Genomic DNA, 26,613 nt, shown 5'->3' with positions numbered 1-26,613 from the left:
TTTTCCATCTTTCTTTTCATCCAATTGTAGCTAAAGACACGTATATCCTACATCTGCAGCTCGTATTTTATCCAACACCAAGCTTAGGGCCCAGCATTTAATTCATTAGTTGCCAGTTAAATATAGAATTTTTTAAACATTATTTTGATAACTTTTAAAGATCAGCCTGTTCAGGCCCCCTGTTATTTTACAGAGCTCCTAACTCCCGATGCTTCAAGCTGTAATTTCAGATGGTCCAACCAACACTTGCTGGTAGGTCCTAAATCAAGGCTGTAACTAAATGTGACCACGCTGTTGCCATCAGGACCAAGAGGCTCTGAAACTCCAGAGAAGATTTCCAAACCTGCTTTTAAAATCATTGATCCAAACCTATTTGTATTGTAAAGCCTTTTATTACATGCTTTGTGAGTGGTTTTAATGGATTTGATTTGTTTTTAACATTTTGTATTTATGTTATTTTTGTCTTGTTCCGTTAGATGGTGTTGTATTCCCATGAATTTTTGTTACATACTTAAGTTTTTATTTATATTGTTTCCAGTAAAATGAGATAACCTTTTGTTATGCTCCAGTTTCCCCCTAACACTCCAGAAGCAAGAAAGCGAAATTCACAGTCACAACAGGAAGACATAGGAAACTCACTGAGTCAATAAGAGCTTTGGCCTTTCCCTCTTTTCAAGCTATGGAAGAGTGTGTTGTCAACTGGTCCACCCTGGGGAGTGCTTAAGCATCATGCTTAATTCTCTCTCCTGCCAGTGTGAAGGGGGATTACAGTCAATCTAACACTATCTCTAGTCTAATCTATCTTAATCTGCCAGTCTTAATCCAGGGCCTTAATCAGAGAACCACCTCTGGGCTGCAGGAGATACTGTGACAAGTGGCACCGGGCGGCTCAGCACTCTGGTTAAACAGAAACACTGATACTGGAAACAAGCACTCGAAGGAAAACACAGCCAGTGTTTACAGCGCATGAACACAGACACACAGATATAATGTCGTTTGACCAAAATGGATTTTCTGTGTAACACAAAAAAACTCAAGTTTGAGTTTAAAGCCCTGAGCGACTAATAAACAATTGAAGCAAAAAAAGAAGAAAATTAAAGTTACTCACACATGCGCTCATGCACTCACTCACACACATACAAGATAGAAATGTCATTTATTGCATTGCATTTGTTCTGGTCTGAGGATGAGACACACATACATTTATACACATACACATGCACTCCCACGCACACATACACTGACCGTAGATTCCAGTAGAGATGCAGGGGAAGGCCTGCAGAGAAAAGATGGCAAACAAAGTGGTTTGAGTCTGTTGCTGATTACATAACAGTCTCTCTCAGACGCACGTTCACGCACAAGCGCACACACGCATACACACACACCCCCGTAGGTAACGGGCGACTGTGTTTTCAAAATTAATGTTTTTCGTTTCAGTTGTTTTTGTTACTATCGGCAGAGTCAGCAGGAACAACTACAGAAATATAGAAATAACTTTTAAAAAGGGCATAAGGGGAATGTTTAAAATAAAAAAATGAACCTTTCCTCGAGTCTGAAGCAGCAGCAGGAGTAATGTTGAGTTTGCATTAGCAGTAACTTAAGACACCTCTGATAATGGTCCAGGGGAGCCATCAGGAGATTAGGAGGTTTGGATCAATTACATAAAATTACAAACAGTAACAGTTAAGTACAGACATGCATCGTTTCCTGCGAGTCCCGTGTGAGTGTGGGGGTAATTTAAAACCTGCTCAGGAAAGACAGTACAACAGTAACAATAAAAACAACTGAATAGAGAGGCCGTTACAGAATGTAAACAGACACAATGGATTAACTGTATCAAAAGGGGATTTGTAAAATCTAAGCAACTGTAACTTTAAGTCACTGAACTCCATATCAGGCAGGTCCATGCCACATCCCTGGCACAGGGTTGAATCATGCAACCCGGAGACTTCAAACTGAATCATATCTGGCAGGTTCTCAAGCTGCTGTCAAACATGGGAGGATACGAGCAGATGCCAGGATGCTCTCTATGTCTCCAGAACTGTTCTTTTGACCAGACTGTGAAGCTGGCAAGTCAGGGTGAGAGCAGATATGACTCACAAGTTTCTCAAGAGAAAAGGTAAACATAGAAATCGATGGAAGTGAACCAGTAACAAATAGCTTTAGGGGGTTATTTAAAAAAAAAAACACAACTCTGTTGCTGGGCTGAAATTAGGTTAAATAAGGTTAAAATATATCAACACGTTTGGCTGACGTGCCTGTTTGCCTTCAGCACACAATGAATGTCTTGTGTCTCCTGTTGTTTTTTAATGTGCTATATAAATAAATCAGATTTGACTTGACTTTGTTTGCTCGCATGGTTGCCGTTTTGATTTTAATCTACAGTAACATCTGTTTTCGAGTCTTGGGCTGTTTGCTTGGCCTGTGGTGATGCTGGTTGCAGCTGTCTTTCTAAAACTGTTTAAATGACCTGCAGTATTTGAGCTGCAACAAGTTAAGGCTGCTGGACTCATTCTGCAGAACCAGGATGCTCAGCTACAAAGTCCAGTCGACTCGATTTGTAAGGCAGAACCCCGAACAGGAAAGTCATCCGCCTTAAGTCGTAAGATGAAATCTAATTATTCAGTCTCTCTCTTCCCACACCCTGCATGAGTCCTTTCTCCTCCCGCATTGCTCTGAAGTTATTTTTGTGTAGCTATAGTGTTTTTCTTTGACTTTAACACCGCGCCCTGTTGTGAAACCTCCTGCCTGATGCGTTTCATAAAAGCTTCAGACGAGTTAACACTGTTTGTGTGTAGTTAGAAAAATCCTGACACTTCTCTCTCAGCTCTCAGATTTCTGTTTAAACTGTTGGATCTCATCACACTGTCCTTGCCCCAGTCTTCACCGGTTCCCGTCCTTCTCTTTTTAAATGTAATCTCTCAGGTTTCTGCTCTCATTCATTCTCTCTCTTTCATCCCTTCATCTCGTCGTTCTTACCACAGAACGTGCACCCTTTTCAGTGGCTGTTTTCAGGCTGTTCTTGTAGCACGACCTCAGAGCGTTCCTTTCCTCGTCTCCAACTCCACCTTGAGCAATCGGCCCCACAGTGTGGATCACATCTGCAGAGAGAGAGAGATGGAGAGATGATGAATTAAATAAAAATTAAATATACTCTAACCTGAGTTTATATCGTCAGTCAAGCATTTATTCAGTATTTATTACAGAAACCTTGTTAATCTCTCTCATATTCAGGTTCAACATTTTAATTTGAGTTATTACTTGCAAAGGTTTAAATGCTCTAATGATCAGAAAACGCATCTCTTTCTTCAAACTGTCCTCAATTGCTGCAGCTGCTCTTTTTATCCTCTGTCTGAAACACTTGGTTTTCGGTTGGGATTGGTCAATCGCTTCTTACTTGTGTAAGAAATGCCGGCCACTGCTAGGTGTGTATTATGCAAATCTATTTGCCTGGAAGCATCGTCTTGACTACTGCTGAGGCGTTTGAGGAACTTGAGGAACCTTGCCATGGAGATTAGCCCTTGGCTATTTCCTTTAACATATACAAAAAACCTGTAACAAACAAGAGAAAAGGGAACAACTAAAATAATTTCCCCTTAAGTTTAGTGGAAATCCATTTTTGTGTTTTTTCAAAAACATACATTTTAACCCTGAACCCAGTAGAGTACGTCAACAGACGACACTTGCCTACCATGTTTTAAATCTACAGAAAGCTTTGCAGATGTCACCTCCTCATGAAGATCACATGTTGTGTGCCCAAAAGATCACAAGTGCACACTGCTAGACACTAAAATCACCAAGTTGTAAACACTGAAATGGGTGACTTTGTTTTTGTTGGAAACAGTCTCTCATTTTCATTTTCACATTAGCATCCTCTGATCTGGAACAACCTGATCAGACTTGATTTACCATGGTTCCATAAAGAATTTAGGCTCCCTCAATTTTGTACACTTGTGATGCCATTTTCGCTTTTACTCCACAAACAATAACCTGCAATGTTTTTAAGTTAATGTGGGTTAGAAAAACTGTCACCTTCCAGAAATTTGATTTGTTACTTTGTAGAAGCCTCTTTCACAGCAGTTACAGCTCAGATTCGTCTTGGTTTAGTCTTGAGAAGCTTTGCACACCTGGATTTGGGCAGTTTATCCCATTGTTCCGGACAGATCCTCTCAAGCTCTGTTAGATTGAATGGTGCCTGTGTGAGCTGCCATGCCAGGACTCTTCACAGATGTTTTATGAGGTTTAAGTCTAGAGCTTTGGCTGGATCTCTCAAGAACAGTCAGAGATTTGTCCAGAAGCCACTCCGGCAATGTCTTGCCTGTCTGGCGTGAGCCATCACTCAAGTCTCAGATCAACTCTGTAGGAGATTTCCCTCTAAGTGCCTTCATTTTCCCATAAATTCTGACCTTTTCCCCTTGTCTGTACCACTGAGAAGCACAATGTTGCCACAACCATCCTGCAGCGGAGGGTGCTATTAGCCAGGTGATGGGCAAGAGCTTGGATTTCTACCAAAAGAGTAACATTTTCCTCTCATCAGACCAGTGAATCTTTTGCTTTATGTTCTCAGAGTCATTTAAATGCTGTTTACAAACATAAGAGGGCAGCCGCATGCGCTCTACTCAAAGTAGCCTCTGTCCCACCTCTTGTAATCCATGAAGATCTGATGATGGAACACTGCTGAGACAATGTTCCTTCTAACAGGTTCTCGGTTTGAGTGAAGGTTGGCCCTTCACTCAAACTGTAAGCCGAACTCTAGAATGAGTCCTGTCGCTTCCAAACTTCTTCCATTTCACAGTTATTGAGGCCACTGTGCTCTTGGCAAAACTCAAAGCTTTTATATCCTGGCCTTGATCAATGCCTCACCACAACTTCAAGGTCTGAAGAAAGTCTCCTGAATTGTGGGATCTTATAAACACACCAGTGTGTCTTTCATCCTGAAAGGTCTGATCAACTCAGTTTACCCCAGATGGATGTGGATCACTTGGTTACAATTTGTACCTGGATCCTTTACTGGATTAGAGATTTCAGTGTTTCAGTAAAAAAACAAAAAAAATGGGTGCCTGGCAGGACATTGACTTAGTACATTCTCTCTGTGTCTACATGTAATTTCTCTGAGTATTTTCTCTTTGTACTTCCTACCAGCGTACAAAGACATGCAGATTGGGGTTAAGTTAATTAAAGACTCTAAATTGGCCGTAGCTGTGAACGCGAGTGTGACCTGTCTAGGGTGTTTCCACCAATTGAACAATGTCAACCGGGATTGGCTCCTGCTTCCGCTTGACCCTCAAATTTAAGATTGAATCCACAACAAAGTAAATTTTGCATAAGCGTCCTTTTCGTCTGAAGCCAGTGTAACTTTTTTGGTATGATTAGGGTGTGTAAGAGAACACAGTAGGGGGATAGACTTGACATCACACAGGTCTGACTCATTATTAAACTTTTACTAGCCATTAATGCAACTCATCTGGTGGAAAGGAGGGTCAGCAAAGATGGATTAAGATTTGTGTTTTATTAAATTGTAAAATATAAAAATGTACAGCTAAGAGAGGGAATGTCAGGGAATGTTAAATGTCTAATTTTAACAGCACGTATGTACTGAAGACATCAATGCACCACTGTCACTGGTTAAAATGCTGGGTTCAAATACAATTTTTGAAATATACAACTGGGAAAGAAACCCTGAAACACCTGAATGTCCAGGCCGTTTGTCATTAATTATAAAGTTAACTGTCCAAAAAAGTAGATTTGTGTCCAAATTGGGAAATCTGCTGGTTTGTTGGGAGCTGTGAGCCAATTAGCCTGATGACCTCTGGCTTGGCTGCCAGAGGATGTATCAGGATGCCAAGGACGCTCTCTCGACTCGCTTTTTTAAAAACTAATCTGACAGAAAAGCTTTAAGAGTGTGTCTAGTACTACACAAAATGAAAGGAGCTTTTTCTGTGCCTCTCAGTAAGTTTACAGCTCAGATGTCTTTTAAGGTTTCTAATCGCTCGTTGCAATATTATATAATCTATGTTTTTCTGTCAGCACCTGAAACACTTCAATTCATACGGTGTTTCTTTGTCAAGTCAATAACTATTTTGTGTCTGAAAACATATTTCACTAAATAAATAAAGCGTAAATGAACTAAAGTGTGTTGAACTGAAGGCAGAGAGGGAGGGAAAGAGGGGAAAGAAAACCTTACAAAGAGAAAGTGAGTGTGGAAGATTGAGCTGCAGTGGAGATGGGGTTTCACCAACCTCTGCACGAATACGCCAACACCTCCACACATTCTGATGAATCTCAGCGTGTTGCTCTCAGCTTGAATCCCAACGGTGTGACAAAACCTAGTTGGACCACTAACTCAAAACGCACACAGAAAAATTCCACCAAAACATTTAATCTAGTATTGAGACTTTTCTTTCCAAGAGGATCTCAAGGTGTAAAAAATGTCTGCGAGAGGGCGTTGTTTTGATTTTTTACAGATAAATCTTGAAAGTTCAGGTCTTGGTTCAAGAGACAGATTTGTGATGCTTCTGGACTGAGCTGCAGCGATGCCAGATTTGACTGACACCCAACAGCCCAATCAGACAAAGAAGCCTGACCTCCATTTAGGAGAAGGTTTTTGACTGACACATAACCTCACTGAAGCTGAAGTCTGGACATTTTCCAGAATTTTCCCATAAGGGCTTTGAGTGAGAACATAAATGTTCGAGTCGGTTGCTTTGCACATTTCTGGCACGTTCTCTGCCCCCCCTCTTGTGAAATGTCTGGAAAATGTCTTATTGAGCCCATGAGAGATCACACCAGGAACATTTACAGAAAATTCACATCAAGTGAGTGGCCAAATTGATGATCTTTCTAACATGCAACGGACATGAAACTAGAAGAATTCTAATATATCAGGTTGTAAAATAGGTGACAAACAATGTAGCCGATGAAGACAAAGATATCAACCTGGAAAAACATCAGGATATGAGAGCTGCTGGCGATAAGGGCCGATGCCGGTGTCAATATGCTGTAAACAAAGATGCTGTGCTTTCTGCAGCCGAATCTATTCGTCATGTACTGCCTCCTGCATGTTCTACCATGGACCACCCCTCGGCTTAATGCTCTGAACATGTTCCCATTGATGTGAACACGTCTGACCCGTATAATCCCCTGCTGGGTTCTTCACATGTGAAAGGCAAACTCAAGACCCACTGTGTGTGTGGCCACCGGGGCTAATGTCTACGGAGCGTTATTTAGAATTACAGTATCTTGCCTGCTTCTCAAACACGATGACGATTCCCAGAAAAACAGGACAGGGAAATATCTATTGATAATATTTACACAACATTAAAATCATTGAAGGGCAGGAGTTCCTCTGTCTGACCCCCAACGAAAATCCTGAAATGAAAGGAGTCAGAAATAGGGCATTACTCTACTGGGCAAGATTTCTCTTTCACAATTCAAGACAATGAGTCTAATTATTGATTGTATTGAGATGGACTTTAAATAAGCACCCTTCCTCTCCATCTCTCTCTCTCACACACAGACACATGCACGCACACACAATTAAAAAGCTGCAGATTGCGCAGCAGAAGGCGGCCAGAGGAAGTTCTTTAATCTAACCCTTGGAGGATCGGAGACCATTAGGCAGAGAGATTTAACTCAGAGTTTAGGACTTTTTCAAACACAATCTGGTGATCCTGTTCACAATCAGAAATTCATGACAAAACCATGAAACCTGCTCACAGGACACTTCCAAAAACACTTTACAGGCTTGTTTGTTGTTAAAAGTATTAAAGCTGTAGCCACTGACAAGGAAATCCTGCCGCCTAACCACAATCAATGGAGGATATTTGGTTAGCGATGCAGGATCTGTTCATTACGACCAGCCAGTGAACCAAAGCTCCTGCTGCCAGAAAACTGTTGTACTGCATTTTTTCTTTATAACAAAGCGTCTGAGATACAAAGCTGGAAGAGAGGGAACTCTTCGGGAAAAAGGAAACCTGGTTACAACTTTAATCTGAAAATACTTCTCTCCTAAAGATGAATGTGGTAATAAATATTCTGATACCTTTTTATAATGTTTAACACACTACTTTGTTTGATACGAATTTTTTAGAAACTTGTTCACACAATGACACAAACTAACCTGAGGTAGCACCATTAGTCAGACATGTGAAGGTGTTTGAATACAATTACATACAAAGAGCTGAGAGAGTGAACCTATACCCAAACAGCAACAACAGCCAGACACAGACTCTAAAAGACCCTAAAGAGCTTTACAGTACAAGTAACATTCACCAATGCACGCACACATTCATGCACTGTCAGCAGGTTGAGTATCTTACTAAAGGATTCTTCAGAATATAAGAGAGGAGCTGATGATCAAACATCGCTGTCTGGGTATTGGATCAGCCACAGCTACCATAAGATGTGACGCTTCAGCAACCAGCTAGGACCAAAAGGGCAGGGATGAAAGTCTGCGACACCGACCGGTTAGAGAGAGTCCTCAGAAACTTTGAATAGCGTGACAATCCATCATCAAGATGCTCTCTGATGAAGGAGAGTGCAGTCCCTGAGAAATCACTTAGTCTGAGAGCATAAACCCACACAGAGAGAATAGTCAGGGTTCCAATCAAAGCCTGCAAATTGACAAGGCTATTACACAATAATATTCTCCGATTGCATAGATCATCAAAGGTTTATTCTGTATCATTTCTTTCATATCTCATGAAACAGGAAGTGGATTCACAAAAAGAGCAGAACTGTTTCTCCAGCTCCAACTTGGTGACCGGTGTAGACTATTCCCTGGGTTATTTAATTTGTTAATATTAATTGTACATTCATGTATTTTTCTACAGACCAAATTGATTTGATCGATATTTATTAAGTGGGACGTTTTTACAGTGTTTGGGAACTAAACACATCTCTGATCGACTGCTCTCCGGAAATTTATGATCTTGATTGATGATTCCAGGCAGAATCACATAATAGTGTGAGCTGCTAAAGTCAAAATGATCAACAAAACATTTATCTTTTAAATCTCAAAAGACCAAGAAAATCCGCTATTTTAGAAGCTGGAGGCTGTGATTCTTTATTGCAATTTTGCTTGATAGTGGTTTTATAAACAATTTATCAAAACAGTTGCAGAAACTATGAATGTTGTTAGTTTTTAATGACAGCTTGCTCAGGATGATTAAGTAATAAGATCATATCATACTATAACCCATGCTTACTTCATGTTCAATTGTTTTTTTAAAGCTTTTTCATATTCATTAGAATTTTTTAAAGCTTTTTCTTGAGATTTGCTCATTATTCAAATGTTCTGGTGAAAAAATCTTTCTGAATCTTCAGTTCATTACAAGCACTGGTTATAAACAAAGCAACTTCATACCACCTTAAAATACCCTGAATCTAAATGCTGTTCAATCCTGAAGCTGCTGAGAGAGCCTGAGAAAACCCTCTATTACGCTGTCACATCAGGAAAAAAACAAGGGGTTTAAAACTGTAAATTTAAGAGCTTCCATGGGACTGGCTGTAGAATGAATCACTATTGTGATTCATTACTTGGTGAGCAGCAACATTTTTATTTATAGTGTCTGAGGATGCTGCAGATGACTGTTTAAATAGCAGCGGAGGCAGATTAGAAGATGTGAATTAGTTCAAACACGGAGCAGATAAAACACTTGCGGACACATGAGTTTAATTACTGTAGTCAAACGTGCAGTCAAGCATGGAAGGACATTAAGGAAAGGACAGCATGAATGGAGAGGAGTACATTGTGGTCATATTATTACAGTTTGGACATTTTTGCTGTCCAGTGTGTGTGTGAGTTGTGTGATTGTTTACGTTGTTGTGGTGTGTGTGTGTGTGTGAGTGTGTGTGTGTGTACGTGTGTGTTTACCCTAAACTACTCCAGTGTAGTCAAGTAGCCCACAGCGAGTTTGTGCTCTCCGGTCAGCCGTGCCAACACATCCGCGGTGTACTCAGCGGTGGCCGGGTTCACAACTCAGTCATTTGTGTGAGCGTGTGTGTTTTACGTGTGCATGTGTTTGTGTGGGTGCACAGTGCTGCATGTCTTGTGCTGGTTCGGTTCAACAGTGGGTCACTTGGTGGTCATTCATCTACATGTCATCTGCTAAATGTCACTGCCACACACACACACCCACACACACACACACACACACACACACACACACACACACACACGCACACACAAACACACGCAAAACAAATACACGGTTTCTGGTAAAATTGAATTGTAATCATCTAAAATTGCCATGGTGATTTGTCCTCATTGCTAAACCAGACATCTTTTTTTCTCCCCTCAGTTTTTTGTTTACCAGGGCCATTTCCACTTTCTCTCCATCTTTACTCATCTCCTCTCCCCTCCATCCCTCCATATCTTCCTTCCTCTCACTCCATCTTTGGCTCACTCTCTCTGTCCTTTGTCATCACTCTCTTCCCTCCCTCCCCCCCTCCATCACCATTACCTCATCCAGCCATCCCACCTCTCGCCCCCATTACCCTCTCCTCCACTTCGTTTCTGTCCCTTCTTTCATTCGCTCATCCCTCCCTCTCCTTCTTTTTTCCCTTTTCCATTTGTCCCTCTCATCCCTCCATTATCCGTGTACCCCTGCATCCTTGTCTCTCTCTCTCTCTCCTTTCCTACCTTTCCCCTATTAGATATTTCCCTCACCCTCCTCCTCCTTACTTCGCCTCTTTCTCTCTCTCTCCGTCACCTGAGGTAGACAGTTCTGTCAGGAGTCTGCCTTATTTACCGCGTCTCTTTGCTCCTGTTTACATTATCGATCGGCAGGGTTGCTTTAGTTCCACCATACATCAACACTCCCTCCTCCTCCTTCCCACCCCAATGTTACGGTTGCTGGCTCATATTCCCCTGAAACAGCGAGGGGTGGGGTGTGGCGATGGAAAGCTATCGGAGCATGTTGGGATGTATGAGGGATTTATGTGTGAAGGAGGATGTTGTGGTTAATGTGCTATGGGGCCTGTGAGAGCAGCAGTATTAAAGGGAGAGAACAGATGTGCGTCTTCTGAACATGTGTGTGAAACTGAGTAAGAATGCGTATGTGTGTCACGATTTCCTTGTGTTTTTTTTCTTGTTTTTTTTCACGGGCCAGACGTGACAATCTAACAGGCAGTGGGGCTCTGGTGCCGTGCAGTTCCATAGAGCATGGTCACACGAGGCTGTTCTTTGGTTATGAAATGCTCTCTTCGAAAATCTAAATGTAATGTGAATATAAAACCTTTTCCAATGGATGTCAGTTGATGTTTCATGACATCTCAAAGCAGTTTTAATGAGGGTTGAGGTCAGGGCTCTGAACAGACAAGATTTTTCTTCCTCACCAAACTCAGAAAATCATTCTTTTGTGGAGCTGGCAGTGTGTAGGGTTAGAGTGAGCTTCTAAGTTCATCTTCGCAAACATTTCCTTCACAGTTCCGCACCAGATCCAATTATTGGTTCTTCTAGCTTTTCTTTTTGTTGGAGGAGTCGATATCTTGACTATTCTTAGGAGTTGATATTTTTCATCTGTGTCCAGCATAAATTGATGCTGAGACGTGATCCTTGTAATAGATATTATCAGTCTTCTTTTGTGCATGTTTTGGTATTTGGGAGGAAAGGGGGGCTCGGCTCTGCTACCCTAACCTCTGAGTTAGTGTTCTATGCTCTGGGGACATGATCCAATCAATGGTGAGAAGAACCTAGTCTCACTCCAGACTCGTTTTACAAAACATAAACTCAAACAGAAAGCTTGGATGATAGCTACAAACTTCAGTGAAATCCAACCAACGCTAAGCCTCACCTAGAACATAACAGGTCGAACAAAACACAGGTTTCTGCATACTTTCGTCCACATAGTCTACATGTGTGCAGAGTGAAAGGTAAAAAGTCATGATCAGAAAAGTGTTGTATCCTGAAAAATATATATCTGAGAGACTTCATACAAACACTTCCAAAGGTTAGGTAGCTAAAGGTGAAAGGTACTCAACTATAATTAAATCAAATTGTGCACATTTTACTTAAAGATGACACTTACAGATGTTCATGTTATTGCAATAAGCCTTTCTGTCCTTCATTTATCACGACAACCGCTCATCTCTATGATGGGTTTGTTGTTGAGGATCCTGAGAGTGGTTCTCGAGACCTAAACCCTAACCTTGTTTATTTGTGATATTGTCGTTAGCACTTATAAGTCCACACTGCACTTCTCAGAATCCTTAGCAGCAAATCCACCAAGTTTGAAGTACATCAGATGTAAGATTGTCGTGATAAGCAAATAATAGACAGTAAAATAGATTTCTGTAATCGTTAGTGGCATTGAGGTACAACTTTCAAACCATCTAAATAAAATTTGTTGGACTCGCATGCACCAATCAAATTGGATCTACCTCATCGTATCAGGTATCCAGAAATCTCTGTATGTCCCTTATCCTGTGTTTTCAGTCCCTGCCTCGGTTTGTTGATAAATGAGGCAGAAACTTAACAGACCAGCTCGTTCATGCTGATTTTGCACAAGCATTTTTTACCCCCAACAAGCAGTTTTCGACCCAACAACAGCTATCGTTGTTGCACACGGTGCAAAAATTGTGGACGTAATGGCCACATTTTATCATGCTGCTGGAGGTTAAATATTTTTAAATTGTCATTTTATTAACATGTGCACATGTTGAGCGCTTAAGCCATTAGTGTAAGGTATGCAGACATGAAATTTCAAACTGCCTGCAGATGAACATTAGTGTGCAGTATGAATTAATGGCCGTTATTACCCTGTGACTGTGTGTCTCAGTGAAGCAGTGGGTCTCTGCTTCTGTGGGGCTGAAAAGGTCGAACGTCCACACAGAGGAGGGAATCATGACCTATTGTTCAACAGATGTGAGGCCTTTTGGTTTTTGCCCTGCAGACTGTCTTTCCAAAACCTCTGAATAACAAGCTTCATTGAATCATAATAGGAAACTCTATGTAATGAACTGACTGTATCTAAATGTCAAATAATCTATCTATGCAGTGCTCTCGCTGGATGTCTGATTGTTAACTCCTGCTGCTCTTGTTTTGCTTACAGGCTTGTTTAAAGGCAGCAGACCTTTCAAGCTCCAACCAGGTTTGGATGAATTCTGCCCTTTCGTTGAATTTCGAAAGCACTTAGCTTAGCACAGCTAGTTGCACAATTAACATCGACATGTTTGTGTGACAGTTATGCGTATGTGTCCTGTATAAACTTCTTTTGTTCAGTTTGATATTTTTATGACACTTAAAGTACCAGTTCTCTAGTTAAATGGCCAGAAAATGTCAGAGTGAGCTCATGTTAGAATACAGCAAGAAAATGTCAGGAGAATTAACAGTGAGCGCTTCTATCACCCAACTGATGCAAAATCTAAAAATAAATCTAAAAAACGTCACAAATATCTCAGGATGAAAGAGGAGCCATACACGCAGAAGACACCAGCAAAGATGTCAACTTGGAAAGATGAGATTAGGAAGCTTTCAGCGATTAGGGTCAACACTGGTGTTGTGCAGTAGGCAAAAATGTGATTTCTATTTATTCATGCATCTTGTCCAGCTTCCTGATTGCCCGGGAGAATTTTCTGTTGTTGTGAAGACGTCCAACCGAAACAATGTCGTGCTGCGTTCATCACATGTGAAAGACAACCCAATTTTCCAGATATTTTCTGGAGTTCATGTCTGACGTTTGCAATTATTTATGTTATATAACCATGTATTTTATAGAACATATAAGGTATTTCAACATGAACTAGAGTCAAAATTATTAAAGTTTGTCTTCATTAAAAGCACGGAGAGGTTTCATCATAATTAAAACATTTTCCGTGAAAGTTCTTATTATGGAGGCTGAATGTTCCCACTTCTTTTTTTACACATTATATGAATTTCGATTTCACACTTAAATCTAAGCAGCAATTTAATGTTGCAGCTGATTGAAGTGGAGTTAACTTTACTGACCATTTATTTTTATGTACAGCAAAACATAAACCTTATATCTCCAAAGTAAAGTGGCCAGAGAAATGTAGTAGAGTAAAAATGTGTGATGAGAACATGAAGTACTAAGTAACAAACAATGGAAACACTGAATTAATTTGTAACTAAGCACATTATATCATTAAATGTTCATCAAACATTTTGAGATCACTTTCCCTGACTAGTGACAATTATATAATATATATATATATATACATATACATAATTTAAAGTGAAGCACAGAGTGGTCAAGCGTTATCTTTGAACAGTGACATGACTAGTTCCATGAGTCTCATCTACAGTAGAATATTTGTTTTTTGACAGTTGGTTTCACTTAAGCTGTTTTCAGACGTAAATGCAGAAGGAGTTCTCTCAGTCAGACACATTCACAACAGTAACATTTCCAAAAGATTCAGGTGAGGGGTGGCGTCTCCGTGGAGCATGAAGGAGACAGGACATGACGTAAAGATTCACATCTTTCTGTCACACTGACACCGGTGTCGGCCATAGGCTCTTGAATCTGGTTGTCTTTCCAAGTTCACATATCTGTCAGCGTCTTCTAAATGACTGACACCTAAAGATATTTATATTGCTTTTTGTTTTCATTTTTTTGCATCTGTTGTGTGTAAGAAACCTTTTCCAGCTGTACTCTTCAAAGGGTCACTCTAACATTTTAAAATAAAAGGGGGCAGGAACATGTCTGGAGCAAATGACTGAACTAATGAAAAATACAGGAAAATGTCCCTAGTTCAGTTTATGTCTGAAAGCAGCTTTACGTAGCCCCTCTGCTCACAAAGTGCTGATGTCCACTGTGGTTTTGCTCATTAAATTGATTAGAGTACTTCCATAATTTTTGTAAAAAACATAGTTCAGTCTGATTACACTCCTAACATTGCACTTTTATCAAATTATGGATGCTCTGATCCACTGATCATCTGATATTTGCAGTTTGATCAGTGCTCTAAAAAGATCAGATGATACAAAACTTGCAAGAGCAGCCGAACCATTTCAGCTGATGTGGGAAAACTTAGATCACTCCTTCTTCACATTCCTCTTTCTATGTGTGAGTGTGTGCTTGAGAGAGATAGATATATATATATATATTGAGAGAGAGAGAAAGATAGAGAGAAACCAGCTGTGTAACTCTCAGGACGAATTAAAGAGCTGGCAGGAAAGCAAATGACCATATTAAAAATGTTCCAATTCAGAATTGATATATTGAAACATTGATATTTTTTGACAACTCCAGTGGCTCCACAGTTCATATTGCATGCATAAATGGCTCTGGCCTAAATGATTGGTAGACCGAGCTATTGCTTTAAGGTAGGGTTTGGAAGTTATATCTGAAAACGCTTTTCATCTTATCTGGTAAAATACTTTTCCCGTCACAAATAATCATCGATAAATTAAATCGTCTGAACAGAAAAAGTCTGCGCTCCTCGCAGGACTGAGGGATGATTTTTAAGGTGTAGTCTGCTCAGCTTTACGTAGTTAAAATGCTGTCCTCGTTTAGGATGCCCATCTGTGTACGAAGCCAAGTTCATCACTAATCAAAACAGGAGTTTAGCATGACCTATTAAATGCATTCAGAATATTTCTATTGTGTGTGTGTGTGTGTGTATGTGCGCGCGTGTGTGTTCTCTCAGAATTGGGCGTCACACTGGTATGACCCTTAAGACAACTTGACAGAAGGCCATCCGGTGACACCCACCCAGTCTTTTCTTCTTTTTTTGGGGCCATTCTAGCTTTTTTTCCTGCTTATTGTCATCACTCCTATTTTTTTGACTGACATATTTTTGGCCCCCTTCTTCCCATTCCTCCCCCATGGTCTCTCACCATTCTTACCTGGGAGGCCACGTGTTGGTGCCCCCTGCTTTTCAAACTCAACAGCCCTCAGTCCGTCGGTCTATCCTCTCCCCTCCCCTTTCTCTGTTTCTTCTCATACCTCCATCTGTTCCTCCTCTTTCTTTATCGGCCTTTAAAGCAGGAGGCAGGAAAAAGGCTAGCAGCTCCTTTGTGTGGCGGGCCTCAGTTAATGCTCGGCCAAGCGGACACAGCTCTTAAATCCAGGGCCCGGCTTTGGCACAAAAGGAGTGCTCGGGTCTTGTAAAGGGCTCTAAGGCTCTCCCTATCTTTCCACCTTTCTCTGAAAAAGACAGAGGTAAAGTTATTCTAAACAGGAGGACAACAGTGGACAGGGGGAGCGAGATGCAAAGCTAGAGCGGACATAATTCTCTTCATCCAAGAGCAGAAGCACCAAAGTCGTTCTTCACTCGCTCTCGCTCCGGCTCTCCAACTCTTTTTCCCTGAGCCAAGCAACAGTGGAGCTTTTTTTATTTGATCCCTTTTTTCTCCTTCAATGCAAATTAATTAACTGAATGAATTAACACCAGGGCTGCTGCTGCTGCTGCTATGATCATCATCATCATCACGCTCCTCCACATCAGCAGCAGCAGCTTTGATGAAGCTTTTTAACACCAAGTAGGATCACACTGCTGACGCCGAGGCAGGAAGAAGCAAAGACGTCGAGAACCTTGTAAAAAAAACAAAAAAAAAACACTCCTCCAACTCACAAGGTATCACAGTCTGAGTGTTACAGTCTTTAGCCCAAAGCCTTGTCAAGTCTCTTGGCACTAAAGAAACCTCACTTCTGATGATGGTAGGAACACGGGGGGGAGGTGAGATGCTGAGGGGAGCGGTGGGGTGCGCGATACCAGTGAGGGAGGAACCAAATGTGGGAGTGAGGAACGAGGGACCAAAAAGAGAGAGGTGATAAAACATAGGGTGAACAAGAGGATGAGGGGAAGAGGAGGAAGTGAGGTGTTTAAGTTGCTGATCGCGACAGGCAGAAACAACACGTCTTCAAAGAAAGGGAAACAGACAGGAGCGAGTGTCAGGGTGACAGGCGGAGCAGGGAGACGGAGGTCTTGGAGGAGAGAAAAAGGGGGAGTCCAGGGCAGTGCAGTGAGGATTTTAATTAGTGGTAATTGGCCACCGAGGGAACTGAAACTGGGGAGAGGGGGGAGCACAGCAGACAGTTTTTGACAAGAGTGATATCTCTCTTGCTTTGTACCTCTCTATTTCCTTCGGCACTTTTCTGACACAGGCCTTTCCAGCTCCATCTTGTTTTCCCTCCATCTTTTTGCACCTCCGACTGCGTTACTCCCACTCTTCCACCAGCTTCCCCCTAAATACAGTCGACTGCAAACACACTATACGGGATTTGACAAGCGAGACAAGATAAACCAACATGTGCAATTGCGCTGTAAAGATGTGAAAGTTGGAGCCGTTGCAGCTTTACAGCAGGGATCAGCTCATTGTTTTGCTTTTTCCAGACAAATACATCAAACAGCAGATAAACAGTTTGTGACTATAGCTGGTGAACGTAGGTTGCCTCTGCTGAAATGTGTCCCTTTGAGTTGACTGTACTGAAATGAATGTGAAAACTAATTTCCCTCAGGGGACAATAGAGTCCAAAGTCTAAAGTAGTGGAGCGTTTAAAGTGCCATGACTCCCGAGATGTTTTCAGAGATGAACTCCAGGGGATGCCCGCACAGTGGGGTCTGGACTCTTAGAAACGCAGCAGGAGATTCTATATCCATTTAGGAGCGTTCAGGTCAGGTGTGGCTCCAGGGATATCGCAGCATGCAGCAGGAGGTAAGACGTTATATATACATTTGTGTTTTTGTTAACAGCATTGGCATCGGCCCGAATCACCAAAACTCTCAAATCTGTCTTTCCCTGTTAACATTTTGTCTGCATCTTTTTCGTGTATTTCACCTATTTTTCATCCTGAGTTATTTGTATTGGTTTTTATCAGTTTTGTGTCTGTTGTGTTTTGGAAACATCCTCAACATGCCCTCTTGGTGAATTCTGTGTAGAATCTCCTGCCGTATTGTCACATGAGCTCACTGTGACATTATCCAGAGCTTATAACTTGAGGGTTGGCAGGAAAAATTCATTTTGCATTGACATTTGCAATCTCACATTCAGCCTCTCTGGATAATATCAGGAGATGTCAGTGCCTGAATGTCTGAAAGCAGTTAAAGAGAATGAATGTGTTGCTCTGTGCCTGCTGCGTAAATAATAGGCAGCTGTTTTCTAGCGAGTTTGAAAAAACAACAACATGGAAGGTGATAATATGTCACAGTTCACAGTTTGTTAACAGTCGCAGTTACAGGTGCTTGAACACGGCTAAAGTCTGTGCTGAACGCGGGGCGACAGCAAACAAACGTGAGCAGTCAGACAATGACTTGGGTCACACATACGTTGGAGTTTCAGCCAAACAATCCAGCACTTTATTCGCAGGTAAATCTGAAAGTACACACGTCCCTGATAACATCAATGAACCCTCGCTGCAACAAGAAAGTTGTGCGGTTGCAGATCTGTAAGTGTGCCGTGCTATGATGGATGTTTGCAGACTATTCGGGTAATAGTTGTACTGTTCACCTTTTTTGTATGTCGTGCAAATACATTTGGCCGCCCAAGCTGTTTGTTACCGACCTGCACAACAGACCCAAATAAGTCAATGCACCTTTTTTTTCTTTCTTTAAACAAAAAAACTGCAGCACCCAACCAATAACATATGCTAAATCCATGAGAAGCTATTAAGCTGTAACACTACACTCCCTGTTGAACTATAGACTTGCTTTTCTGCCTTTGTGTAACTTTGGGATAAATACAGAAAACTGTTTCACAGCTGATCTCTACAACAAGAGTAAATGCCTTTGCACATCAAATGCATTTTTAACACGTTATTAATTTGCATGTTTTTAATATTTTACTAATCTGTGTCCTGAATAGGTTGAGGTGCAGTTTAAGCCTCGGAACCAGTGTAACTCATAGTTTTCCTCACCTTCATCAATAACCCTGATATCTCATCTTTCACTAAGTTAAAGGAGCAGCTGGTCATCAAAACTTGATGTAGCTATTTTGTGCCTTTTTTTGGCATCACAGTTGATGTGAAGACGACTTAGGTCCGTAAGGAGTGACGTCCCCAAAACAGAGTGCGATCTTTCATGCATGTGAATAGTGACTGAGTTCTGACTTCATGTTGTCATTTTCTCTCACCCTCTTTAGACTCACCACCGGCTCCTTCCCTCCCTAGTGAGTCACAATGTCGTATTCTGGTGGGTTTGGCAGGGGAGCGAGGGGTGACTGGGGAACAGGTTAGCCGTGTTTATCGGTACACAGGTGAGCTCTGGGGCGCCCAGTCGTCTGGACAACACCCTCTGCCCATGTTCCCTTGTCTGACAACCGCAAAACACACACAAACACACACCTCAACGTGTGCACAAGGATGTTACAGCCCACACGTGCCTCACAAATGAACATCACACGAATCTTATGCACACGCCAACAGACCGCCCCTAATCAGACCCTCATTTCCAGCGGCTCATATACTCCAAAGCTGGCAGATTGCTGATTTAACTGCCTTTAAGTTTCAGTTAATATGTGAATTTATGCAGGGCCTGCTTGAAAATTTCCAGCGCATTTGCCAATATCCCAAATTGCATGTGACTCTTTGCTAAACAGCAGCAGTGATGCCATGCGCTCTGCGTGTTGCTAGGTTACGGAACTGGAATGCTGCTGGCTAAGTGGCTGCGGGATCATCGATGGACACTCTGTATGGAGGGCTGACAGCAGGTCCTCTGGACCATTTGGCAACTTGGGAGTCAGACTCTCTTGAAATCTCACATCTGGTGGCGAGCCCATACAAATCAAGATCAAAGTGCCGGCTTAGAGAATGGGTCTGTCTGTCAACCTCTCTGCCTTGCTCCTGTCGACTTATACACATTTCTCCACACAGTCCTCCTCTTGCTTTGCTATCTCTCATTTGCGTTCCCCTCTGTTTTTGCTGTCTCGCCTCCCCGTCCCTCCTGCTGAGAGGTAATCAAGTCCTGTTGCGAATGTTTAAGCACTGGAGCAGATGCATGTTGAATTATTCTTGGGACTTAATATTTTGTCTGGGGAGAAGAGAACCAGTCTCCTATCCACATGCTGGGTAATAGCAACGCACACCTGAATGTGTGGACTCAGGCGTACGTACACACATGCACACGGACACACACACACAAACACACACACACAGTTTGTCAGTCAGTGAGTCAGAATGACACTCAGTCAAGCAAATATCATGCTGACAGATACTTACAGGTACGAGAGTGATAGGACCTGACAGGTACCATGAACTGTGTGCACTGATACACTCAGAACAGTACAGAATGCATGTGCACAGTATCAAACTGCACAAGCGAGAGAAACTCACGTGCACACAATTCCAAGCTCAAACACAAACACACAATCATGTGTTACAGCGGAGATCTTCTGAGTTAAATAACTGAACAAACAAAGGAGAGCAGAAAATGTTAGTACTCATCTCCTTATTATTCCCTCCTGTCATCAGCTCCAGTTGCATCCGTCCCCTCCCCCATGCTGCTTTGTTTTTATTTTTATTCTTTTTTACCACTCTCCCACTCCTTCCTTATCTATCTCCTCCACTTCTTCTCTCCATTCTGCCTTGAGCTCGTCTTTGTCATCGACTCTCCTTCCTTTTTACTCCTCTGTTCCTTTGTGAACTTAAACTCTCCATCGTATACAATCAGTTCCCCTTTCATTTGTGTCGAGCACGAATGGACACACCTGCGTGGTCAATATAATCTTTGTAGCTACTACATTACTAGAAAGAAAAAAGTTTATGCAATATATTCTTATAAAGCATACGTTGCAGTGCTGCCCACTAACTGTCAACAGACTTATGTGAGTATATGGAACTCTTTAATTCCAATTTTGAGGACCCACTGCTACAGCAATCTTTGCTTAACGTTGGGTACGTAAACAAACAGACGTTCCTTGTAAATATTGTTATACAAGGCTTCTGAAAGCTCACGGATAAAGACGAAACAGAGCAATAACACTATTAATAGTTGGGGCCCGTGAAGGTAATATTTTAGCTGAGATGATCATAGGACACAAGAAAGAAATTTCAACAAAGGCAGAACTTTGTGACAAAAGATTTTGTGAGTTTGTAAGAAACTACAGGCGCCTTTATTGAGGGGCTTCGCCCGGTCACAGGGACAGTTTACAACGCGGATGCTTCTGACTTCGTCTTAAGAGGTTCATTGTCATCCTCCACCATCAATATGATTGTTGTCAGAATCTCTGCACTGCCGACAAAATAAACGCAGAGTACGGACAGAAGGCTCCGTCCGTTTCTGTATCTAAGGTTGAGCATAAATGAACCGTTCATGTCCACTCTGTCTTCAAATTGCAGAAAAAAGCAGAACAGCGCAAGTAAAGCCTTGAAAACACTCCTGTTTTTTAGACATTTTGAAGATGAGCAAAATGGGATAAGATAACTGAACATGCATGAGTTATGGAACTGACCCAAAGACCTCACGCTTCATGTCCTCAGAGATTCCAGAAACAGAAAGAAACTGTCTGTACTTTTAATTTCAGAGTTTTTAGAGTTTAGTTTAATTGGAATTTGCAATTTTTGACCTAATGTCTGTTTTGACCTCTCACAAACACAATGTACTTTGTGCTGTTCGGTTCATCTCATTAATGCCTTTGTTGAGTACTGATAACCTCACCCTAACTCTCGCCCTACATCCAGAATCACATGTTGTGTTTCAGACGTCAGGAAAGCTGGAGCAACTTAAAAAAAAAAGTAAAACACCAAGAAAAAGCTTTTTCTGTCATGTTGAATCTTCGGATTCGTCATATGCTGCAAAGTAGTACCAACTTAATAATTCAGTGCTAGTCACTGCTATAAATGGAAAGCAGTTACTTACAATATTATGGATACCTAGACGGGTTTCTACTGGTTGGGTAAGTTTGGGCTGAAAAGGAAAAACCTTATTGCAAAAATAAACAGCGTAATTCATGAGGCTGTTCAGCTTATATTTATATTTTGAGAAACTCAACTGTTCAGTTTGCTCTTTTCCAGCAACCCTCATCACTGTCACACTTTCCCCACACAGTCCCACCTGGAAACAGTCCAGCACAACCGGAGGGAGCAGTCTCGCTGGAGACACTAGAAGTTCCACAAACACTCACACACTTTATACGTACACTTTGCCGCCAGGCCGTAGCCACCAGTGATCTTGGCCTCTCCAGTCTCGCAGCCACAGAGGGAAGAGCACTCCTTCTTCAGCAGCGGACCTGCAGCGCGGTGGATCGCTCCGTCCACTGCAGAAGAGACGACAGGAGATCAGAGAGTTGGCCTACTTATGTGAATCTCCTGCACGCTGACTACTTAGAGGGAGTCAAAATGTTGTTTGAAGTCAAGCACACACATTTATAGGTGTCAAAGATTAGCGCTTAAAGACCCAGATAATGACTCAGTATTAGTGCTGAACAGTTGAGTTTAGTCTTCAGCAGGCTGCAAACCTTTCCCTCCCAAATCCAGTTTTTTACCCCCTTCTACTTCTAGAGCTTCCATCTCTCTGTACGTCACTCAATTTAATGGATTTTAAGACCACTGCAGTAGTTAATTGCTCGATTTAATGTATTAAGGACTCGGCTGACTCTGGCTTTTTGGTCAATTAGTCTTTATTAATTACATTTTCATAAATCTACATAGTATTCAGAAATGTGTATCCATCTTTGATTCGCACCACATCTAAAGACTGTGACTGTGTTCATTTCCAGGAGGGCAGTGATGCAGGGAAAAGCAATTTTACAGCTGTGCCAATTATAGTTTCAGTCAGAATCTTTGCACCCCTCCAAGTTCAACACATTTCCTCAAAGTTAATATTCATGCAATCTTCATTTCAACAGCTTTATTACTATGACTCTCAGCACTACGGGCCCAAGAAAGCAGCTTTTCAACTTAATTCAGCTTGAAATAAAAAAAGATGCAAGACCTACTGCTGACAATTAAATGAAAAAGGAATTTGTTCACACTGAAATATGTTCATGTTTTTCGCAGAAAACTGAAACAATTTTTCTGGAGTGAATCCAAATCAGAGGCCGGATCGAGGAATTTTTTTCTTTATACTTCTCACAGATCTCAATGAAAAAAATCTGACACGTTAAGGAGACTGAGTGTGTAACATATTGGGCCTTGGCAGAGGTATGCGATCTGAGTGCCATCATTGAGTGATTCAAAATAACTGAAACATCAAAACACACCGGCTTTTTCTTTTAAACTGTATAGATCAATGTTTTGGTAAATCAAAAGAAACCGTTAATCAATAGAGCTGTGTTGTGTCAAGTAGACTTACAGGCAGCAAATGAGGAGCTTGTTATAATCAATAGTCCCTGACTTGTTGTGTTGTGATTGGCCCATGGTCAGCGAGGTCAAGTCACAGACAGCACTGTTTCATTTTTGTACGTTTTTTTTTTTTCCTTTTAATGATTTTTTTTAAGGGAAGGTTGAGAGTAAACAAAGGAACAAGAGATTGGAAATGACACATAACAAAGATCAAGAACAAACTAGGGATGAAGAGGTTCATTGTCTTCGGCCCTAAACAAACAGAGAGTGGTTGTGTTTCTAATGATAGTTTGTATACCCACAGCTGCCTCCAACTTTAATTCTGTGTATAATTGTAGCGCTCCCTAAATTTGCAAAAAATGATGACATGAGCAAAATCTAACATTATTTTTCTTATGAAGTACAACACGGTATGAGTAACTGACTAAAAAGGATTGTGTTTTTATGGTTATCACTCAGCACTTGGTCAAGGTTCAGGAAAGATCACAATCTTAACTCAAACGACAACACTTTTTTTTTTAAGTGAAACCTAACGACACAGATTGGAACATCAGGCTCTGATGTCCTGGTGGTACGCCCACTGTCGTATTTGACCGACTCCCTCTGACAGATTTATAACTGTAGTGCTGCCTTCTTTCGAAAAAGACATTGCCACTCAACACTTTTTTTTCCATCAAAATGTCATTGTCAAAACAAATTAGCCTGCCCTGTTGTATGTACGGCATTTCTAGACGAGAGGGTTGACAGACTGCATACATTTGAATATCCTGGCTCAACAGTGCTTTTGTTTTAAAAGATTACTGAGGTCTAATGTCGGAGTCTGGTGTGGGCTATTCATAATTAAACCAGAATAAAACACATCTGTCAGGAATGAGTCTGTCACTGCACCGTGAGACTTGTCAGCACTCGGTGAAAATAGTACAATAACACCCATCCATATGTCACAGCTCAGCGTGTTGGCCTGTGGCTCTGATCTGTGTTTGTATACAGACCAGCTGTTGCAGAGGTGCGTTTCACGTTCAGACAGGGGTCTGGTGTTATCTGACGCTATTGTGTAAAGTCTGCATATCACATGGAGTGCTGAGCTGTAGTGTGCCATGTCATGCTGTGCCATGTTGAACTGGTTTGCACCGTGACCTAAGTACAAGGGTGAGGATGTGAAAGGTGCGTGATGTACACGAGCTGCCTCCTCAGCCTGCACAGAAACAGAAGCTCAGACACAGTACTCAACCTAAGTGTCCCTTTCTGTATATGTGAAGAGACAATTTAGTTCAAAAGCATCAGAGTTAAGGACACTCTGGACCTCACCCCTTCAAAGAGGTTTTTGAGATTCAAGACTTGCCTTTTAGGTTATACTTGAACCACTTGCATCTGGAATGCATTGTTGGTGATCAGTTTGCAATTGGATATCATTTGAAAGTATGGGTGTAAATGCACCTATGAGGCATTGAGGAACAAGATAGATGGAAATAATAAACAACTGTTACAAACCAATGAGGTAGCAGCAGCGAGGCAGCTGTTAGGCAATTACATCAGTCTTCTCCTTAGTTCTCAATTTATTCAAGACACATTGTGAAGTCAAGACTCATTGAAAAAAGCAAAAACCCAAAAATATACTGTCACTGATGTTTATCATCTTCTATTCTTGTTGTTCTGTTTGTTGTTGTAACATGAGCTGGACGGGGCGATCAGTCCGCTGTTGGATCTCAATGTGGACACTGGAGACTCATATTAGTATTAGGTGTAAATATAATCAGGTTAAAATCAAATCTAGATGCAATCTGGATACAAAATGTGTTTCTGAAGGCAGATAAGGAAACAGGCATCAAAAACAGAAACAAAAAGTGAGCTCAAACATAAACCAACAATATATTTAGTTTTTTTACTTGCTTAATAAGGTGTATGTGTGTGCAAGGTGTGGTTGTGCAGGTGTGTGTATAAGGGTGAGAACAGTCAACGTATTAATGAGTGCACAGCACACCCTTGAGCTACAGCAATGCGTTTTGACCCAAGAATCCCACACAAACAGACCTGCTAATGTGCGTTTGCAATAACAGCTGAAATACAAACATAACAATTCTTCCAAAATATTTTGGCTTCACTTCTGGATAGTGGCAGTCGTCCATCTTTGCATGCATTCTATAGGAAGGACTGATGTTGGTGGGCCCTGCTTAACTACACCAAACTGCATTAGTTACCGGCATGTCAAATGTTGTTGGAGAAACCTGGAATCAACAAAACAGTGACCTCCGTGTCCCTGTTTTTAACAACTCAGACGGCAGCCCACACATCCTGTCCTTTTAGCTGCAAATAATGTCATTTGGACGACACACTCCACTGCATTCGCTTTCACATGAACCACGCTTTGTGCATTCAGATGAAGAAGGCTTTGATGTCCTCATGGTTAAGTTAGATTGCTCCTTGTCAAATGGAGATTAGGAGAGCAGAGACAGAATGGAGCGCTCCCTCTCTCTTTGGACACAGCCTGAACCTGCTGAGCAGGGCTAATAAATATCCATGCATCTATTCAGGCTCTCGGTGACTCCCACCTCTCTAATGTTGAGAGTTGTGCCTTTATCTACATTCACTGAAGACAGCCTGTGTTAGCTTTCTTTCAGACTGTGGTAACTTCTGACTCTGTGGGAGCTGGTGTAATAGCACAGCATGAGCACCACACGCTACTGAGTAGACACAGACACTATTCCGTCACTTCAATGCAGTCCGAAATATGAAGGGGGAATTCATGAGCGGAGGGGAGTGCGAGTGAAATATGTGTTTGAAGGAAAGCTTCTTCAGTGCAGACACATGAGCAGGTGTATTAGTGCCCAAGGACAGCATGTGACTGAGGGTATAAATATGATCTCTTACAGAACAATATGAGGAGTCCATCTGGTCACACTGCAAAGGGCAAAATGAATGAATTAAAACTGCACCATTAAATATTTATCTTTCTGTAATACATTTTAAAAAAAAAAAAGATTTCTCTGCATTGATTGTCCCAAATACTGTTGGTGATAATTTTGTAGGAGGGATACTGAGACCTTACTTAGCCTTTTTTTATTTTTCCTGTGATGTGGCACTGGTAAAGTAATGGTTATGGTTCAGGTGTTATGTTTGAGTCTTTTAACCCGAACTACCAAAATGGCTCTACAGATGGCAAAATTGGTCTGAAGGTTGGTCACAGACATTCATGCATCCCTCAGAATGAATTGCCATAATTCTAGCAGTGACAACCAAAAATGTTCCACTCTTTCCATCGTCTGTCGTTGTTGTCTTTAGACTTTTGTTATAATTATAACACGTTGAACTAAGATGGTGAAGAACCAAACATGTTGACACATTGTAATCATGTTAGGATGTTGATGTTAGCATATCAAAGTGCCTTAAAAGGCACTCAGTCAGTGACCTGGGTCTGAAAATACTCCCACTTTCA

At 41.5% G+C, this 26,613-nt stretch overlaps 1 protein-coding gene across 2 annotated transcripts in view; it reads right to left on the bottom strand.

Moving 5' to 3' along the window:
• Positions 1-26,613, bottom strand: part of macrod1 (mono-ADP ribosylhydrolase 1) — a 111,013-nt gene that overhangs the window by 14,484 nt on the left and 69,916 nt on the right. Inside the window, exons 5-7 of one of the 2 annotated variants that reach the window (XM_061079882.1) lie at positions 22,037-22,153; positions 2,980-3,101; positions 1,246-1,276 (exon numbers count right to left, since the gene is read on the bottom strand). In XM_061079882.1, the coding sequence (XP_060935865.1) occupies positions 1,246-1,276; positions 2,980-3,101; positions 22,037-22,153 (270 nt within the window). The remainder of the gene's footprint in view (positions 1-1,245; positions 1,277-2,979; positions 3,102-22,036; positions 22,154-26,613) is intronic. The other variant, XM_061079883.1, reaches the window with a different exon arrangement.

This window comes from Limanda limanda, chromosome 10 (genome assembly GCF_963576545.1).
Source record: "Limanda limanda chromosome 10, fLimLim1.1, whole genome shotgun sequence".
Classification (NCBI taxonomy): domain Eukaryota; kingdom Metazoa; phylum Chordata; class Actinopteri; order Pleuronectiformes; family Pleuronectidae; genus Limanda; species Limanda limanda.
This window is presented reverse-complemented; position numbering and strand designations above follow the sequence as displayed.